The sequence below is a fragment of the Mirounga leonina genome, unplaced genomic scaffold, assembly GCF_011800145.1.
Source record: "Mirounga leonina isolate KUSES-001 unplaced genomic scaffold, KU_Mleo_1.0 Mir_197, whole genome shotgun sequence".
NCBI classification, from domain to species: Eukaryota; Metazoa; Chordata; class Mammalia; order Carnivora; family Phocidae; genus Mirounga; species Mirounga leonina.
In genome coordinates, this window is record NW_023270494.1 from 14,264,502 (window position 1) to 14,277,450 (window position 12,949).

General features: G+C 49.0%; 1 protein-coding gene across 10 annotated transcripts in view; it reads left to right on the forward strand.

The window, feature by feature from the left end:
* Positions 1 to 9,844, forward strand: part of PECAM1 (platelet and endothelial cell adhesion molecule 1) — a 72,551-nt gene extending 62,707 nt beyond the window's left edge. For 6 of the 10 annotated variants that reach the window (XM_035026267.1, XM_035026266.1, XM_035026270.1 and 3 more), the window contains 2 exons: positions 4,017 to 4,039; positions 7,031 to 7,793. In XM_035026267.1, the coding sequence (XP_034882158.1) occupies positions 4,017 to 4,039; positions 7,031 to 7,180 (173 nt within the window). In that variant the 3' untranslated portion in view covers positions 7,181 to 7,793. Of the gene's footprint in view, positions 1 to 4,016; positions 4,040 to 7,030; positions 7,794 to 8,816 lie in introns of those variants that run through there. The other 4 variants (XM_035026272.1, XM_035026275.1, XM_035026271.1 and 1 more) reach the window with 2 other exon arrangements.
* The last annotated feature ends 3,105 nt before the right edge of the window (positions 9,845 to 12,949 follow it).

Genomic DNA, 12,949 nt, shown 5'->3' on the forward strand with positions numbered 1-12,949 from the left:
GTATCTTTACTCTGACTCAGCGCTTGACATTTTCTAGTGCTCCAGCTTGTTCTTTTTTTTTTTTTTTTAAGATTTTATTTATTTATTTGACAGAGAGAGACACAGCGAGAGGGAACCACAAGCAGGGGGAGTGGGAGAGGGAGAAGCAGGCTTCCCGCCGAGCAGGAAGCCTGATGCGGGGCTCGATCCCAGGACCCCAGGATCATGACCTGAGCCGAAGGCAGATGCTTAACGACTGAGCCACCCAGGCGCCCCATCCAGCTTGTTCTAAAAGTGCTTCATAAAATGGCTTGCAGCTCATCCAAAGCAAAACCTATTAATGTATATTTACCCTGGATTTTAAAACAGAAGAGCAAAGTGGTTTACTACAATCAGCAACGCAGTCAAGTTCTTCCCTGTGAAAGAACTCAGGTCTAGGATGACATTTCCACAGCGTGGAGCACTGGTTCTCAAGGCAGGAGACATCTTGGTTGTCATGATTTGGGCAGGGGGCGGGGGGTAGAAGGGGGACTATAGCGTCTAATGTACAGAGGCCAGGAATACTGCTAAACATCTTACAATGTAGGGGACAGCCCCCCCAAAGAAGGATCCAGCCCAGGGGCGCCTGGCTTGCTCCGTTGGGAGAGCATGAGACTTTCGATCTCAGTGTCATGAGTTCAAGCCTCACATTGGGTGTAGAGATTACTAAAAAACAATGAGTAAACTCAGAAAAGAATGATCCAGCCCAGAATGTCAATAATGCCAGCAACAAGAAACCCTGGCTTATAGGAATTTACCTCCTATGAGTCTTCCAACAGGAGAGCTGGTTTTCCTCTCTAGATGCTCATGCCCACCTCCAAAGGTGTCCTGAGCACATCCCACCTGACAACTCCAGGCCCTGGGAAGAGATGCCGAGTCCTGCTCCAGGGACTAACCTTTGTGTTTGGGTCAGACGCTAACCTATACCTTCACATCCGAGTATCTGCTCACTCAGCCTTCACCTTCTGCTCTCTCTTTTCCTGGTGTTCCAGATGTTTCCAAAGGGGGTAGAAATTTAATATACTGAGAGTAGCTGTCATCAAGAAAGAACCATAGAACAGAGGGCCTCTCTGTTGCAAGCCCTCTGGGAGGGAGAGAAGAGCACTTGGGGGTCAGTCCCCACCCATCCTGTTTGGTCCAGAGCGAGCCAGGCCAGTGGGCACTGCCAACCCGGCCCCAGGGGACTGTTTCCTACTTCAGAACCCAAGAGGGTAGAGAAGTACTCTGAAAAAAAAAAAACTGGTACTACCCACCAGATTCTACTTTTTTAAAAAAGATTTTATTTATTTTAGAGGAGAGAGAGAGAGAGAGCAAACAGGGGGAGGGGCAGAGGGAGAAGCAGGCTCCCCCCTGAGCAGGGAGCCTGACACGGGGCTCGATCCCAGGACCCCAGGATCTCGACTGAGCTGAAGGCAGATGCTTAGCTTAACTGACTGAGCCACCCAGGTGCCCCCACCAGATTTTATTTTTGTAGTGATTGCTCTATTACCAAAAAGAAGCAGAAACTACAAGTGTGCATAAACCTAGGGTTCCTTCAGTACTTACCAGCATATTCGAAGTTTTAGTATTTTATATTCATATTGCTTTAGGAAACACAGCCTGAGGCTCTTTCTTTCTTGTGTCTGATTGCAGAGCCCCTGGGGCTTAGGGGGAGTGGGAAGCATGGGGTCCTTCAGGTCCTTCCAGGTCAGGTTTGCGTTGGAGGTGGGAGTGCCGCCCAGGCCTCACCTCAATGCGTGGAAGTTTACACAATGGCTTGACTTCGCGGTCAGGCTGATTCATCCATTTGGCCGTTGACGTCTGCCTCTGGCCCAGCCAGGACAGAAAGGGGCCCCTTAGGAACTTCTGGCCCTGTTCCCTCTCAAGGGGACGCACAATAGGGCTGTGATAAGACAGGGTTTGAGGGGGGAAGTGGACTTTTGGAAACAGGATATTTTTAAATTAGAAAAAGAAACAGAAGGGTTGTGGCCCCCGTTGTGACAGGTGGGCTCTGAGACTTCCCCAAACTCAGAAGGGACTGGGTTTGAGGTTGGGCCGCTGAGCAGAAGCTGGGGCCCCTTGGAGTACATCCCTCTAGTAACACTGAGGACTCGGAGGGCAGGGGTGATGGCCCTCCTGCCATTACCTCCACCACCTTCAAGAATGGCGACCATCCCCCACACCCACATCTCCCTTCGCCAGACAGGAAGTCCCTGTGGTTTCTCTGTCTTCGGGTCTGTGTCCATAGGGGCTGTTTGGGAATCAGCCCCAACCATGTGGGCCCCTGCCCATTTAGAAACTGCTACTAGTGGGGGCCTGGTCCTTTCCAAAGGGGAAAACACAGCCCTCTCTTGCCAGTGGTAGCGAAAACCATCTCTAACACAGGCGGGGACGGCACACCCTCAACACAATGTCTCCCGTTCTCGGTGGCCTTCCTTCACCTCACTCTGATCTTCTGACATTTGGCCAGGCCCATCTAAAGCACTGCAGCCTGGCAGGGGCAGCCAGTCCCTCTGGCAAGAAGCCAGTGTTGAGATGAGGCTCTTCGGGGGAAGGGGGAGACCATGCCATCCCAGACAGCCCTTGGGTCCTTGGGCCGTATTTCCCAAGAGCAGTGGGTGATGTTTATACCTTCTGCTCCCTTGATCCCACTCCTGGGAATGGACAGATTAGTATGAAATATGGAAATAGCTTTATTGGCAAAGAGGATATGGCAGCACTATTTAAAATAGCAAAAACTTGGGGCGCCTGGGTGGCTCAGTTGGTTAAGCGACTGCCTTCAGCTCAGGTCATGATCCTGGAGTCCCGGGATCGAGTCCCACATCGGGCTCCCTGCTCGGCAGGGAGTCTGCTTCTCCCTCTGACCCTCCTCCCTCTCATGCTTTCTGTCTCTCATTCTCTCTGTCTGAAATAAATAAATAAAAAATCTTAAAAAAAAAAAAAATAGCAAAAACTTGGAAAGAGCCTAAATTTTTAAAGTAAGGGACTGGATAACAATTGCACATCTATTGAATGATAATTACGCGGCTACTACCAGTTAGGTTTAAGAAGGCGCCAGAGAATATTTGTAAAATCGTGTTATGTAAAAAAGATAGGCTATAAAAATGGTCTCTATTGTGTATCAGAACTCAGAAAAAAAGCCTCTTGAGAGCAGAAAATCACTGGAAGACAAAAGCATCAGCAGGGTTTGAATCAGCTGAACCACCTAGGCGCCCCCACCAGATTTTATTTTTGTGGTGATTGCTCTATTACCAGAAAGAAGCAGAAACTACAAGTGTGCATAAACCTAGGGTTCCTTCAGTATTTACCAGCATATTCGAAGTTTTAGTCAAACAGAGATCATGTTTATCTGCTACTTTTCTTCTCCGTAGTTTTCAGGGCTTTTTTCCTGAAATAACATGCGGTACTAATTTAACAAACAAACAAACAAACAAAAAACCTCTTTAAGGGGCACCTGGCTGGCTCAGTGGAGTGTGTGACTCTTTTTTTTTTTTTTTTGAAGATTTTATTTATTTATTTGAGAGAGAGAGAATGAGAGAGAGCACATGTGAGGGGGGAGGGTCAGAGGGAGAAGCAGACTCCCCGCCGAGCAGGGAGCCCGATGCGGGACTCGATCCAGGGACTCCAGGATCATGACCTGAGCCGAAGGCAGTCGCTTAACCAACTGAGCCACCCAGGCGCCCGAGTGTGTGACTCTTAATCTCAGGGTCATGTTCAAGCCCCACCATGGGTGTAGAGATTACTTTAAAAAAATAAAATAAAATCTTTAAACTGTTTTAAATGTCCAATGAGCTGCCGAGGATTTTATATGCTTGTCACATGGGGCTACAGGGTCCAGAGGAAGCTGTCTTGTGGGCAAAGGAGCCATCCAGCTGAGCACCCAGTGAGCCTCTGGCTCAGGGGTCTCCTTCTGCATCCCCCCCACCCCTTCCTTTACCACGGAGTTCCTGAGATGGGTTGGGGGCAGCCTAAGGCACTCTCTGTGTGTTCTTACCTCCATGTTATCCTTTGTTTTGCAGATTTCATGGAAAACAGATATTCTGTAAGTACACATTTCATTAACATTTTTTAAACAGTCCACCAAACAGTGTAATATTTCCAAACTCACCCAGATTCTGCATTCCCACTAATTACACCCCTACAGCAGCCTTTTCTGTTTTAGACCAGGAGCCCCAGGCAACTCAGAACTAGCCTGGGACAGTGAAGGTTGGTCATCAGGCTGGCTGGGTGTTCTGGGCCTGTTGTGATTTCAAATATTCTCTCCCACTGTTCCATCATTACATCTCAGCCCTCCTGTGAAGGGATACCACCCCCTCCTCCCCCCACCGTCACCACCACCATAGGACTGGGCATGTAGGGCACTTAGCTCCCCATGAGCAAAGTGCACATTTCCTCCTAGTCCAGGTTCAGGCTTTGGAAGTGAGGCAGACGGGGGGGTGGGTGGGGGGAGTATGCTTGAGGAGGGGAGATCCAACAGCTCACTTAAACTTTGAACTCTGAGAGCCTACGCCATCACCCCAATACACCAGGCCCTCTGCTGTCAAGGTCCTTGACCCAATGAGGGAATTAGATGAGTTAACACTGATGAGAGAGCAAGGTGATCATAACTCACAAGACGCTATGGAAATGCAGAAGAGAGACTGGCCTGGTTAGTGGTCTCCTTCCCAAGGAAGGTGTCGCTGGGATGGGCCATGAGGAATGAGTCTGACCACAGCAGGCCAAGCAGCTCAGAATGGGAGGAGAAAGGGTGTAGGGGACAAGTGCTAGGAAGAGGTCAGTTAGGGCTTGCACGCAAAGGACTCCAATGCCTCGATACAAGGTTTCACTCTGTAGGAAATTGAGGATTTATGAAGCTGCTACTTGGCAGAGGGATATGTTTTTTAAAAATGTAGAGGTCCAAGTTTAAATTTTGCCAAGACCTGTCTCCTCCTGTCTTCCCATTCCTGACCTCTGTACGAACTTCCCAGCAGTGCAGGGGTTAACTAACTGGGCAGCTAGTACCTTGAGAAATGAGGAACTGCTTCTTTAAGGTCTGGGAAGAACTCTCTGCAAAATTGCTGGTAGCCCTTCCAATGGGCCCCCTGGCTTCCTTTGTTTTGCTGGAGTCTGAATTCTTATAAAATAGGGAACTCATTACGCCTTTGCCGGCAGGAAACCACTGACATTCTTTTTATGGAGGAAAGCTATCAATTTGAGGAAAAGGGGAATGAAATGAATGTCTTTTTCTAGCCTAAACCCACCCAGACTCCTGAAACCAAAGACTTGCATTGGAAGGGCAGGGGGCCCAATTTATAGGTGAGAAAACTAAAGGCTGAATGAGCAGAAGAGCCTGGCCAGGGACACCCAGCTAGGTCATAGCAGAGCCAGGACTAGAACCTATGTCCCCGGACTCCCTGGCCAGTCCACGACACAAGACTCCCTTGAAGAAGTGACATCACCATTCCAGCCATCACAGCCTTGAGAGAGTGGAAAGTAAGAACTTTGCTCCACGGGCAGTGTGACCCAGATAAAGAGATGCTCTCCAGCTACAATAAACAGAGCTGTGTCCACCCAAGGCAGGTCTGCTGGACCTGCGGGACCGACTTATTTACTTTGTCTTCAATCCAAACGGTCTCTCTGGACAAAGGCTCTAGCTCTGGGACAGATAGAACTTTCCTTTCCCCCAGAAGTTGGCCCGTGGGTCCAAAAGTCTGCTCCCGGGATGCTCCTGAGAGCTCACCCACAACCAGACCTGCTTTCCAAAATAATAAAGCCTTTTGGCGGGAGCTCTGGGGTGCCCAGCCGTTAGGAAAGAGATTTTGAATCTTTAAGCGAATGCATTTTGTTTATAAAAGTGGCAGGTATAGTTTTGCTAATAATCAGCTGGTGAGGGTCAGGAGAAAATTAATTGAATTGCCCAGCAGGGAAATGGGAGGGGATTTCCTTCCTGAAATCAAACCTGGCGATCATTCCCAGTTGTTTAATGGCCGTTGCTTCTGAAAACACACTGGAGGAAATATCTTAACAATGAGATAGCCACTTAGCCAAATACTAATTTAGTATTGTTTGACTTGCTTCAATGGCACATTCTGACTTCATTTTTCCTCTGCCATTTTTGCCTTGTTTATAAATTGTGTTTGTGGCCCAGGCAGACAGATAACGCAAAAGAGAACACCTTGTACTTAAATGAAAGGGGGTGAATCTGGACCTTCCTGGGGCTCGGGATCTTGCAGACAGCCTTGCCTTCTTATTGCAAAAAGGCAGCTCCCAGTCACTGCTGACCTCCTTCCTTCCGGGGAGCCAGCCGGCCCCTGGGCCGCGGTGGGACCTGGACTATGGGCGCCGGCCCTCCAGCTATCTTTGTGGTGATCCTGTCCTCCTCAAACTAAGCTTCCCAATCTGTAAAACGCTGATGGTGAGACCAACAAGAAACACTACCAGCCACCCATTAGAAGGGTCTTAAGGGTAAAATGAGGAACACGTGTGCAAAGTATTTTGCAAACTACCATATAAATGTGGCTTGGTTCTCTCTTTAAAGTCCTTTTCATCACTCTGGCAGTATGAGGTATGGATGGGGGATTTACATCACTTAGCCCTGAAATGCCTCTTCCCAGGATTCAACCAAAGCCAGGCTTTGACTTAGGAGCCAGAGACCCTCCCAACCCCCCAAACCTAACCTTTCCCTGATGAGCTATTCGCTAGCCATGTCACTTTGGGCAGATTTCTTAACCTCTCGAAGCCTTAGTTTGTTTCTTCATCTGTAAATTGGAGGTAATAACCACCCCCCCCCCAACCTGGTTGTCGCAAGGATTAAATGAGGATCTAGCACAGACTTGGTTTATTGGAAGCGCTCTATAAGGGGCACATTCTAGAAGCAGGAAGTAGAAATCCCAGGGGTGTTAGAAGCAAAATGACCTTTGAGAGTGTCCATACCATGTTCTGGCCAGAAGTGGGGAGATTTCGTGGCCGTACTTGGGTGGCTGACAGCTGGCCTCTGATTGAAGCACCGGGAAGGACAGGTCTTGGATGTGAGCATGTTAACCTTTACTTCAAGGTCCGGTTGCCGGTAGCCCAGCCCTTTCCATCCGCAGTCCTCGCCTCGCCTGGCGAAGGAGAATGGAGGCGTCTAGGGAGGGACTTGGTCTGGGGCCTGCAGGAAGGCTGGACACCAGGGTCACCCCTCTGGGCAAAGCGGAAGAAATGAAATGAAGGGAGCTGCCAGGGCTGGCAGGCCTCCAGCCTCCTGGGGCCGACACTGCTCTCTTGGCCCGCTTGCCAGGGTCTCTGCTGGCAAAGGAGGAGGCAGAGCCTGGGCCTACCAGCTGGAGCCCTTTGGACCTACATCCTGTTCTGAGAGGCTCCTCAGACGTGGCAGGGCCAAAACAAAACAGGGACTCGACCTAAGTGCCACCCCCCCCCACCAAGGAGCCCACCAGCCTGGCCACGGGGCTCCCAAGACCCTGGCTAATCCCCACAACTGCCCCCACGCTGGCCTCCTTGAGGCCCCCCCGTGGCAGGGTGCCCTGTGCTCACAGAGGGGCCAGAGTCAGGGACTCGTTTGCCGCCTGCCCTTCGGGGCCCAGGGCCCCTCTACTCTAGCATTTCCCATCTGCTCCTCTCTTGGCGCCTTTACTACATCCATTCGTCCAAATCTGCCCCACCTTGGAGGCTGGCTCTATGATGCCTTCTGTGAGACCCCGGGGAACTCCTGGAGACTGTTGGGAACTCTTCCACGTGGATATAATGTAAAATTCATGCATCCTCAGTAGAGATAACAGTGCTTGGGTCGGAGGGGGGTCCAGTCCCTGGTGGATGTGTAGGTTTCAAAAACACCATACAGGGGCGCCTGGGTGGCTCAGTCGGTTGAGCGACTGCCTTCGGCTCAGGTCGTGATCCTGGAGTCCCGGGATCGAGTCCCGCATCGGGCTCCCTGCTCGGCAGGGAGTCTGCTTCTCCCTCTGACCCTCCTCCCTCTCATGTGCTCTCTCTCATTCTCTCTCTCTCTCAAATAAATAAATAAAATCTTAAAAAAAAAAAAAAAAAACACCATACAAAGCAGTTAGAGAACACAAGATGGCAGGTGGAAACTTTTTTTTTTTACTTTATTTTGCAAAATATACACAACAAAATTGGCCACTTTAACCATTTTTAAGTGTCCAGTTCAGTGACACGAAGTACGTTCGCATGGCCGTGCAGAAGCTACCACCCACCATCCACCCACAGAACTTTTTCATCCTTCCAAACCAAGACTCTACCCATTCAACACTAACCCCCCACTTCCCCTGAAAACTAGAGTTTTCCTTTCTGTCTCTATCAGTTTGGCGACTCTGGGTACCTCATGTAAATGGAATCACACAACATTTGTTCCTTCGGTGTCTGGCTTCTTTCCCTTAGTGGTGTAGTGTCTTCAGCGTTTATCCGCATTGAAGCCCTTCGACTTTGCAGTTAAAAAACAGACCTAGAGAAAGTTCATCTCATGGGAGAGGCAGACCCGGAACAAGAAGCCAGGTCTCTCTTAACTGTCCTAGTCTCGCTCTGTGGGTAAGGGGACCCCCCACCCGGGCCACAGCCCCAGGTGTACAATGGGTGCTTGATGGAGTCGGTGGATGTTCAGATGTGCGCCATGCCTCCAGGGAGCAGAGCTGGTGTGGACAGAAGGGAAGAGCGAGTGTGGCCAGGAGCCGGCCCCACAGGGTGGAGGTCCCGGCTGAAGACATCACTGCTTTGGGGCCTTTTTGAAGGGCTCTCTGCAGTTCTGCAGTTCTGCATGTCTTTCCACCAGGCCCGTCTTCAGTCCTGAAGGGTGTAACCACAGCTTGTCTTCTCTCTTGTCTCTACAGAGAACGGAAGGCTCCCTTGATGGAACTTAAGGCTGTGGGTGTAGACACTCCTCCCCAGGGGGGATGTCCAACATTCCAAGAAGAGCAGATGATTCCTGTATTCCAAGAGCTCTGTGCACTTATTTATGAACCTGCCCTGCTCCCACTGCACATAGCAGTTCCTCAGGCCATCTCACCAGTTCTTCATCCATCTTAGGACCTTGATGTGGGGCATAGAGAGATACAGAGGGGCTGGTGAATTCCCACCCGCCCCCCGCCCCCGCCAAGTTGGAGCATCCTCAGGAGTGGAGAGCTGCAGGAGGTTCAGGGTCAACAGGCCATTGGGATATTTTGAAACTTGAATATTTTATCTTGTACAGAGATAAAGAACTTTTCCAAGTATCTTCACATACAGAAACCATTTTTGTTTTGTAGTCGATCACTTCGAGTGAATGGCCTGGCTTAGGGGCTAATTTTTCTCTTTGCCTTTGGTCCTTCAAAGGTCTGTGGTTCTGGGTAGTCCCTGTTCCTTGGAAGGTACACAGCACTGACCAGACAGCTGCACCCTGTTCCCTCCATGACCTCGCCTGCCACAAACACGAAACCAAAGCTGCCTGGGAGCGAGCCCTTTGAGATGCCAACTTGAAGCCAAGGTTCATTCCGGGCAATGCACAAAATAGAAAATGACATTGGACGGAGCACAGATGTTCTTAAGCTGATTTTCTATACCCTTTCTTTCTTTTCCTCTACCATGCTGAAGGCTGCAAGACAGGAAGATGTTGGCCTACAGCAGATACTGTTTTTAATAGAAAAACGAAATGCATATTTTTCTTACTAATTTTTTTTTTTATTTATTCCTTGCTAAAGAAATGGTCTCCTGAAGTCTTAAGATGTTTCTGACGGTGTCTTGAGTGGGTGGACGAGTAGCTGCGGCCATTTTGCGGTGGGATTTCACTAGGGAGCAGACCTAACTGAACCCATTTCCCCCAGCCACCTCAGTGACACAGCTGCAAGGTTTTGTATTAAATAAATTTGATCTTTACTCTTCACGGACCTGTGAAATGTTACCTTCTAAGAGGCCGCACGCATATAGGATATCTGTAGTGCTCGAGGACTCCGGGCCTTCTGAAGTCACAAAGCACCAAGCAGGTCTTATCAGCCGGTTGTCTCCCATGGGCCCAGGGCCTCTGGCCTTCGTTGAAGGCAGGGCCAGACGTAGTCCGAGTGTCAGTCATTGAGTCATTAATACCCATTGGCTGGTGCTTCCGTGTTTGCTTCCCAAGCCAAAGCCTGCCAGGCTATCCCTGGCAGATGGGGTTGCCAGGTTGAGCAAAAAACAACAAAAGCCCAAAACAGTCAGAATGTTCAGTTAAATTTGAATTTCAGGTGAACAATATATTTTGAGTGTAAGTATATCCCATGTAACATGTGGGATGTACTTACACAGTAAAGTTTTCATGTATCTGAGATTCAGATTTAACTAGGTATCTCATATTTTATCTGGTAACCCTACTGGCAAACCCTCTAAGCCAGCCTCAGTGGCCTCAGACCACAGAGATTTCTACCAGGGAGACCCCACAGGCCGGGTCCCCATCAGAGCCCCCCACTACTGGGCCTGAAGGCAGAGGGAGCCACAGAATGTGTGTCCTGTCTCTGCCACATGGCGCCTGCAGGAATGTGAAGGAGACTTTTAACCTCTGAGTTTCAGGTTCTTCATCGCCACAATGAGGAGATTGGAATAATGGTTCTTAACAGTTGGAGGGTTTAGACTCCTTTGAAAATAAGATGAAAGCTATGGACTCACACGCACACATGCACGTATACACACACAAAGTTGTATCACAAAAATGTCATTTCCTGGGATCCAGGGCCATGGACTCAGGTTGGAGGCAAAGGATGAGATGGTCTGTAATGAACTTCAGTTCTGATGGTTGAAGTGTTGATGATCTGGGAAGAGCCCAGGGCCACCATGTCAACTCCTCAGTCCCTGCTGTCACCAGAGCCACCGCCCTGGAAGCTGGGATGATCTTCTGCCTATTGCTTATGACTTATTTATGGAGCATAAGTGGGTTTTTAATTGTTTTTCCCCTTTTATCTATATTTCTGAGAGGGAAACCATACACACACATACACGGATCTTTCATAGTAGATTGAGTAGCTAAAAATCTCAGTCCAAGATCTTGGCTCACCTCTCTTAACCTGATGGCATAACCAAGCATCTAAGCCACAGATCTTCACTGAGGAAGAACCTCAGTCACCCTTTCCAGAAAGAGATTGGTTTTCCTCGGTGGTCAGGGCTCCCTCTCGTGTCCTCACATTGTAATAGGTCATTAAAGGACTTAGCACTCCTTTGCAAACACGTGGAATTTTTTCCCCTCTTCAGAGGATCCTCAAGAGGCCAGCCCCCCATTTCAGGAGCATACACTGAGCACTCCATCAGCATTAACTGATCAACTGTATTCTCACCCCCGACATAGACGCAAGCTGGGCGAGGTGACTCCAAGGTCAGCATCCATCAAAGCAGTGGTTTTCTACCAGGGAGATTTTGCCTCCCAGGGTCACTGGGCAGTGTCTGGAGACGTTTTTAGTTGTCACAACTGGGTGGGGTGCTGCTGGCACCTGGTGGGGAGAAGCCAGGGATGCGGCTGAATGTCCTACAATGCTCAGGACGGTCTGCCATCGCAAAGAATGATCAAGTCGAAAATGCCAGCAATGCCTGCATTGAACCAGCCAGTTATTCATTTGTCTCCATCATGCTCTGTTTTCCCGACACTGTTGGAAATAGGCCAGATTATAAGAATCACTTGGCTCCTGCTCTTCCTGGAACACACAATCCAGTAGAGATACAGATGAGGAGAGCACCAATGTCAACAGATGGGACAAAGACAGCAATGGAAGGATGAGGAATGAGCCAATGGGGGCACCAAGAAAGGGCTCCTAACTCTGAATTTGGGGAACCAAAGTGTCCAAGAGGAAGTTGGGTCTAACCAAAGACCTGAGGACAGGTAGAGAGGGTACTGGGTGGAAAAGGCAGGGTGAGCATGGCTGACAAAGGGGCAAAGTGTGCTAAGGCCCCAAGGCAAGGGAGAGGATGGTGTCCTCAAGGAATAGCAGGAAGACAGCCTATTGGCCCCAGGTCCTTTCCAGCCCGAGGATCAATCAGTCCTCTTCAAACAGCCACCATTGTCCTCTGAAATTTCTGCCTGGCACCGCACTGGCCTGACTCAATCTTTGAGAGTCTTCAGGAGAAGCTTTCTGAAAGTTGCTCAGCCAGAACTCAGCTCCTGAGCACAGTTGTTTTTTAAGACCCTCCATGTGTGTCATTAGCATGTTGAAGACAAAATCTCCACCATAGACCAGATTCTGCCCTTGCTCACCACTGTGTGGCTCAAATGAAAAGGTGAACTGCAGGGGAATGGAAGCCCAGCTCTTAGAGGATAGTCTCCACAGCCGGGGCCCACAGGGTGGGGGTGGGTAGGATATGGCAGCTGTGAACACCCCGAGAGTAGGGGCAAAAAGTTGTGAGAGTATGCAATTTTCTGGAAGAGAGTCATAGCTTTTATCAGTTTCTCAGAGACAAAGTCCAAAACAAGGTTAAGAACTACAAAATAATTAAAAACTTGTGTACGCTCCATATAATTTGATGTCTGTTAAAAACCCCAAAAGAGGGGCGCCTGGGTGTCTCAGTCAGTTAAGCACCTGCCTTCGGCTCAGGTCATGATCCCAGGGTCCTGGGATGGAGACCCTCGTCGGACTCCCTTCCCTCTCCCTCTGACCCTCGCCCCTGCTTGTGCTCTTGCTCTCTCTTTCAAATGAATAAATAAAAAATCTTTAAAAAAAAAAAAAAAAGGAAGAAAGAAAACAAAACCAAAAGAGTGGTTAACCCATTTCTTCTCATGAGTCTACTTTGTGGGCAGTTTTAAGTCCAATATCCCCAGAGGAACTTAGCTCACCTTGAGATAATTGCTCAAAATAAAGAAAGAAATGGTGATTTCAGTGTTAGAAAGAGACAGCCCTCGTCCCTCAAAAGTAATAAGCTATTAGATTATTTTGGTAAAGCAAAGAAATAGGCAGTAAATTAATTTAAAAACTTAATAGTCCAAAGTATTTCTAAAGCCTGAATTGTCCCTTCATACAAATTTTAAAACTCAATG